At 45.7% G+C, this 7,500-nt stretch overlaps 1 protein-coding gene across 5 annotated transcripts in view; it reads left to right on the forward strand.

The window, feature by feature from the left end:
* Positions 1-7,500, forward strand: part of sipa1l3 (signal-induced proliferation-associated 1 like 3) — a 59,793-nt gene that overhangs the window by 39,900 nt on the left and 12,393 nt on the right. For all 5 annotated transcript variants that reach the window (XM_084020387.1, XM_084020388.1, XM_084020391.1 and 2 more), the window contains 7 exons: positions 1,520-1,708; positions 2,217-2,391; positions 3,125-3,228; positions 4,845-5,002; positions 5,089-5,671; positions 6,463-6,561; positions 6,652-6,827. In XM_084020387.1, coding sequence (XP_083876513.1) covers positions 1,520-1,708; positions 2,217-2,391; positions 3,125-3,228; positions 4,845-5,002; positions 5,089-5,671; positions 6,463-6,561; positions 6,652-6,827 — 1,484 coding nt within the window. The remainder of the gene's footprint in view (positions 1-1,519; positions 1,709-2,216; positions 2,392-3,124; positions 3,229-4,844; positions 5,003-5,088; positions 5,672-6,462; positions 6,562-6,651; positions 6,828-7,500) is intronic.

The raw sequence follows: 7,500 nt of genomic DNA on the forward strand, positions 1-7,500 counted from the left end.
AGGTCACTCAAACAAACAGCAAAAAGTTTGCTTCTGCTCACTGTGTTCATGTAGCCTGCTGTGTTCCTCTGGATGTGTGTTGGTTTTTGCTGGATTACATGGCTGCCTGGCCTCATCACCTTAGCTCTGGTCTAACAATGGAGCCTCTCCCCCGTCTAAGTACACAGAGCTCAGCTAACAGACACAGCCAGCACACCCGGGCCTACTGTTCCCACACAGGAAAAAAGAGATTGATTGCTCCCAAGCCGCAGCTACTCTCAAATATCCATCCCCCTCGAGTCTGCCATTTAATTCTGTGCAGCAGTGCTGACACAGCAAGGTGGAGAGACCTCCTCTTCCTCCCTCCGTCACACATTTATACACACTAATTCCTGTTCAGCATTGTCGCAGTCACCCACCGCACGGTCACACAGACGCCGACCATTCCAAATGAAAGCGCCATAACTTCAACTGAGCGTCCTTCAGGTTTCATTTCTCCGCTTGCACACCTGAGTCCCGGGTTCAACCGTCTCTCCAGGCCCCGGTCAGCTCCAGAGTTCTGCCATGCATTTTTAATGAAGTGCTGAGAAGCAACAGCCCACTCCTCCCAACTGTATCTGAGGTTATTACAGCCTCACTGTGTTGAAGCAGGTCAATTTCCTCTCACCAGGGAGTCTCTGTGGCAGCACAGTACTGAGCAGAATATTAATTCACAATACTGCTCGACCTTAAGTCCTCCACACAGACCACTTTGTGGCTGTGTGTGTGTGTGTGTGTGTGTGTGTGTGTAGGTGTGTAGGTGTGTGGGTAAGTGTGTGTGTTTTGGACCGAGAAAGAACGTAGCTTTTGGGCAGCAGGGCACGTTTATGAGAAATGAGACCATCCCTCATCTGATGGACCCACTTCAAGCCCCCAGGCCGCTGATCATCGCCCCCTCAGGCGTGGTCCTGTAGCTGAGCCTGACCTCTGACCTCTCTCAATAACAAGAGCCTAATATCAATAGAAGTACTACGTATGTTCTCCTGTTTGCCTCAGATAGACCTACCTGTTTTCTTCTTAGCTGACCAATAAAAATGGAGTCATTTGAGAAGAACAAAAAAGAAAACAGCTCATTACAAGTAAGACAAAATGGGAAACTATAGTAGTCAATATATAGTGTATATGTGATATAATACAGTTATACACAACACAAGAAATATATGAACCCAGACCGATAAAGAGAAAACTTACAAACAAGCGTGTAACCAAGCAAATATTTAAAGAGAGAAGGGAGAAGTAAGAGTGGAAAAAGTCAATAACCCTTATTAATAAGTAAGTTGGTCAGCAATAATTCAGTTCCCAATACAGGAAAGAGGAAAGCAGATAAATATTAATGGTGATGGTAATGATATTGAAGTTCCTGCTTTGATTACAGGGATCTATAAAAGAGGACCATATGAAATTAAATGTTTCTTTTGTCCACTAAAAACTATTATTAAGGGGTCTACGTCCTCAATGCAATACGGATGGAGTAATTTCCTGACATTTTCCTCACATTCAGCTTGTGACCCTGCGAGGCTCCATTTTGGAGGATGCGGTGGCATCTACGGGGAAGCACGGCACGGTGAGGGGTCTGCCGCTCAAGGAGGTCCTGGAGCAGGTTGTCCCCGAGCTCAACATCTCCTGTTTGAGGCTGGCGCTCAGCACGCCCAAAGTCACTGAGCAGCTCCTGAAACTGGAGGAACAGGGGGTGAGTTCATCATCTGTGTCCATATTTGCATTTCATTTATGTGTGATAAGACTGGAAATCCGACAGTTGGTCCCGGATGCCTCCACTGAAACTGTTCTTGGCTGCAAAGCAAAACAATGTGTATTCTTGTATATAAAAGTGTCTGAAACATGTATAACTGATTTAGTGGTAGGGCAGAATGGGACTGAGGTTCGGAACAGCTGAGTGGAGTAAGGTGTGGTGTGTTTGACTGTGTGACCATAAAAGCTTTAATGTTTAGCCATGTTATCTAACCTTTTATTTCATAGAGGGTAAGGTGCGAGGCGGAGGCGTTTTTGCTCCGCAGTCGGCTTGTTATTGTTTGTGCAAGTGGTTTTTACAACAGTGAAGTGATGCTCAGCGTTTAAGTGCATCCATATATGCATCATCTGCGTTGACATCAAGTAGCATTAAAAGCACAAAGTTCAGACTGCAGTCTCTCGGTGACTTGCCTGTGCGATGTTAATGTTATCTCTCCGCTGCCGTGTAGCTGAGTCAGAAGCACAAGGTGGGTGTTCTGCTGTGCCGTGCGGGCCAGAGCACAGAGGAGGAGATGTACAACAACGAGGAGGCGTCACCCGCCTTCTCTGCCTTCCTGGAGCTGCTGGGGGAGCAGGTGCTTCTCAAAGGATTTACCAAATACGCTGCGCAGCTCGACACAAAGAGTGAGTCTCCAGAAGAGTGCATGTCCCACAGCCATGTTGGTTATTTTACATGTTTGTCTAATGTCCGAATAAACAGCCTAGTGGATTTAGCATAGAAGTCAATATGGCCGCCTTACACTTAATACATATACAGATACATAATATCTCACTTTCACCATGGCATATATCCAAATCGAATGCGGTCAGATCAATGGCTGCAGCAGCACAAAGTTAAACAAAGACTACATTATAAAATTATAGAATAAGCACCAGAATGATCTGTATAAAGAATAAATAAAGAAATGTATAAAGATGCACGAGAGACAAACAGTCTGAGTATCCCTCACAAGTAGAAATGTTTAACTCCTTTTCAGATGAAACAGAAAACAAACATATCGTATCATGAACCCAATTTCCACCCCTTGACTCCAGCAGTGAGACAATTTCCATCTTGTCATTCCATAACAGCCCTCTCATGCCCGACTACGGCTGCAGAGATCATTTACATAAAAAAAAACAATAGTTCAGAATGCATCACTTTTAAAAGACAGGAGACACCAAAAGTGTTCTGTATTCTTTGTCTGAAAAGTAATAGCCAGGCAAAATGTCATAACTCCAGGAAAAGCACAATGACAGTCCCGGCATCCCCATAATTCCTGGAAAAACATCTGTTTGAACCATTAAATGGACTCTAATTCAACATGCCTTCTGTATTTAACAGTGTCTTACATGAAATGAAAATATCTTTCTCCAGCTGACTCTACGGGCACCCACTCCCTGTACACCGCCTACCAGGGCTACGAGGTCATGTTCCACGTGTCCACCATGTTGCCGTACATGCCCAGCAACCCACAGCAGGTAAGAGTCTGTAAGCACCACCACGCACACGCTCACTGTATCTCCAGTCTCAGGCCATGTGTCGGTGTGTACCGCTGACAAATAAATCCACCACTTTCCTCCCCAATGTCTGTCTGTGGTTGCTGCTTAAAGCCTCTTCCGTTCGCTCCAGGCCGTAAACCTTCAGCAAGAATTCATAAAGCGGAGACTTGCGATGTGTCACTCTCTTCGTTTAGACTCTCTAATCCAGCCGGTTGTGTTTTATCGTGTTTGTTCTCCGTCTATTCTGTCCTCTCTTACTCACTAGCTTTTCTGTGGCCCTCTCTCTGCCTTTCATTCTTAACTGGATCAGAGCTGGGTGGGGTTCAGTAGTGAGTAGTTTCTTTATTTTCCCCTCGTTTTTGTCTTTAAATAAAGCTGCCTTCCTACATGTTCTCCTGGGTGCTGTGGGTTTGCAGCGTGGACTGTGTGTATCGGTGACCGATATCGTTTTGCGTGCCGGTATTTTTAATAGTTTGCATAAGTCTTTGCTTGAGAGGCTCGCACATGTGCTCAGACAGGCCCTGTGTGTGCTCAGAATTAGTTTACAATGTGTCGGCGGCGGCGGCGGCTATGGAGCAGCCATTTGTTCTTCCACAACCATAGGAAAGACAATGAGTTATTATTGTGAATTGGAGAACTGTACGTTTATTGCCATACCCACAGTAATTGTATTGTTTGTTATAAAGAAGCTTCATCATCTTTAAACAATCATTAAACATCTTGTTAATGGCGAGTAAACCTGAAATGTGAGGCTGGCAACTTTTTAATGAGTCAGTCAAAAGTGTGTTAGAACAGTTCAGATAAGTATCGGCTATTAAATCGCAAAGTGTAATTTCATAAATGGCACAATAACTCCATCCAGAGGTTTAGAGACGGCAGCAGCGAGGAGATGTACATGCTCAGATGAACCTCTAGGTGGCAGCATCGGGCATTTAATATAACCTGCAGAGGATGCATGGAGGAGGGGGGTGTGAAGTAGAAACAGAGATACAGTGGAGGCTCTCTCATTCAGGAGAGGAAAAGGAGAGTGTGAGCTCGGCCTGCACATACAGCTTGATGATGAAAATAACAGTAAATACCGTTTGAATCTTACATATCAGCTGTATTCAGAATGGATGCTCAAATAGAAACCAGTCAAGATGTTGATTTAAGATCCCCAACCTTTTTTTCCCCTCCAAATGATCAGTACAATTATTGTGAACTCTTGTAATCGTTATATCAAGCAGAATAATGCTCCTGTGACACCATGCTGGAGAATGTGTGTGCGTATCTGTGGCCAAATAGTGGGCTGGATTACATAATTGGTACTTTCACTCTTCCCTCTGCAAATGAAGAGAGGATTGGCAAGCAGCCCACCACAGACCTGGACACGTCTCCTACACCAACGCAGATAGACAAACCAGCACACACACAAACACAAATAGCCCACACAGAATCCGAAAAACAAATTACATAAAGAGCTGTTGTTTGGTGTCTGGTAGTGAGCGTCTGAATCTCTCGTTTCCCCTGTCAGACTCACTCAGTTGTGTCATTGCCAATACCGTTAGCTCATTTTATTCATTTGTCATTTTTGTCTCTCCTCTCTTCCTCCTCAGCTCCTGAGAAAGAGGCACATAGGGAACGACATCGTCACCATAATCTTCCAGGAGCCGGGGGCGTTGCCTTTCACCCCGCAGAATATCCGCTCACACTTCCAGCACGTCTTTGTTATTGTCCGTGTGCACAACCCCTGCTCTGAAGGCACCTGTTACAGGTGAACGTCTTCAACAGAACAAGATCGTATTCATATACACACAATTATCATAGAAAGTCTGAAACTCATGCCACCTTTCCTTTCAGTGTTGCTGTGACGAGAATGAAGGATGTGCCTCCCTTCGGCCCACCCATCCCCAGTGGCGTCACCTTCCGTGACCCAGAAACCTTCCGTAACTTCCTTCTAGCCAAAGTTATCAATGCAGAGACTGCAGCGCACAAGTCGGAGAAGTTCCACACCATGGCGACGCGGACGCGGCAGGAATATCTACGTGACCTGGCTGAGAACTACGTCAGCGGCACGCCGCTCGACTCGGCCGGCAAGCTGAACAACCTCATTTCCCTCGCTTCCAAAAAACGGGAACGCTCCAAAGCAAGAGAGGGAGCGGAGCTGGGAGCCGCGGGGGCCATCGCCTGGAGGGTCCAGGCCCAGGACTTCAGCGGAGGTGGGACTGAGCTCCCTTGTGCCTTGGGTCTATCGGCTGAATACGTCCTCCTGATAGACTGCTCCACCAAAGAGGTGGTGTTTAACTGTTTCTGTGCCGACGTGATCGGCTGGACCCCGGAGCGGCTGGCACTGAAGATCTTCTACGGCAGAGGAGACCACATCGCCGTGCGGGTACCAGAAGGCTGTGCACAGGACATCAGGGAGGTGGTCCAGAGGTTAAAGGTGAGGCTTACTTTCTGACTACCAGACCAGGAAACGTTAATCTCTCTGACCTTTGAAGCACATAGCTTGTGTTTTATTTGGAACCATAGTGATGTAAAGAAGCAAAATTATATTTACATTTAATGTTCATGTGCCTTGATGCCTAACATATGATTCCTCTCCGTCCTCAAAATATTTGCTACGCTGATTTTAAAAGTATTTAGTATTAGTGCTAGTGCGTAACGGCATGTTGATCACATACATCTCAGCCTCACAGTGCCAACGTTTGTCTTCATGTTAATACCTGTCAAGTCTCTCTGTTTAATTCCCACAGTATGGTTTTCCATATATTGAAAGATTTTCTAAGCATCCTGGAAAACCTGGAAATTCAAAACCCTTTAACAAGAACAAGTGTGAAGATATATTTTTTTCTGAATGGCCCTGGGCAGTGTGTTGTGCTCCACTGGCTGATGAGAGGCATTTCATATTGTGATAATCCCTGTAAAATTCAATGAATTCAATGCTGGGAAAAGCAGATTTCCTGGACTTCGTGTTAATCCAACAGAAAATATTTTTTAATAAATAAAAAAGAGTTAATCTTTCTGAAAGTACTACACACATGCATAGTTTCAGATGACATCAATGGGTACTTTGTGTGCATCTTGATATTATTATTGATGGATTTCAGCATTGAATGTACTTAAATCCCCTTTGGCTGTTTAATGATGTTTCCTTTGTTTTGAAAGAGAGACATAAGAACATGAAAAGCCTGTAAGACTAATTTATTCACATGATGTCCTTTCCTTGGCCAGTCGTTGACAGTGGGATGTGAGACCGTGGATATGACTCTGAGAAGAAACGGACTGGGACAACTGGGCTTCCATGTTCGCCTGGACGGCACTGTGGCTGAGGTACCGTCACATGACCCTCGCCACATACAAATACTCATCTACGGAGATTGTTGGCGGCACATAAATGTTTTTTGGGGTGTTTCCATGCAGGTGGAGGAGTACGGCTTTGCCTGGCAGGCGGGACTGAGACAGGGCAGTCGGTTGGTGGAGATCTGCAAAGTGGCTGCGGTGACGCTGACTCACGAGCAGATGATCGACCTGCTGAGGACGTCGGTCACGGTCAAAGTCGTCATCATTCCTCCGTATGAAGAAGGGGGGCCTCGCAGGTGTGTTAAAACGTCCTTAAAGCTGAACTCATGAGAGTGATTCATTTCTAACAGCTGCGGTGAATACAGATGTTGAGGCAGTAGGCGACAGCTTTGCTTCGTGTTAGCAGGCAGCAGTGGAAGGACAAGAGTGAGTGCAGGACGCTCTTCACTCAAACGCACAAAAGCATGGGTGAGGTAGTGGCCAGACTCCAATGTTCTGAGAGGATTGTGCGTGGGAGTGTGTGAAAAGAGGAAGCAAGCGAACAGAGAGAAACTGGGATGTAGGTTTTGAGAGGAAATAGGAAAAATCAGGCACGGAGACAAAAATGAAAGAAGCACTTGTTTAAGTGGAATTAATAAAAATCTGCCCGTCTTTGTTCAGCCCCTCGTCCATATCTAGTCTCATCTCGCTCAGCTTGTCGTCGACTTGTTTCCTCTCCTCCCACAATCTCTTTCTTTTCTCTGCCGTCATCCTTTCCCAGCCTTTCATCTACACATACGGCCTTGACAAAGACAGAATAACGAGGCCTTATGAGATGTGGAGTTACAGAACGGTTACGTGTGTGTGTGTGTGTGTGTGTGTGTGTGTGTGTGTGTGTGTGTGTGTGTGTGTGTGTGTGTGTGTGTGTGTGTGTGTGTGTGTGTGTGTGTGTGTGTGTGTGTGTGTGTGTGTGTGTGTGTGTGTGTGTGT

Source organism: Eutrigla gurnardus (genome assembly GCF_963514095.1).
Source record: "Eutrigla gurnardus genome assembly, chromosome: 10".
NCBI lineage: Eukaryota > Metazoa > Chordata > Actinopteri > Perciformes > Triglidae > Eutrigla > Eutrigla gurnardus.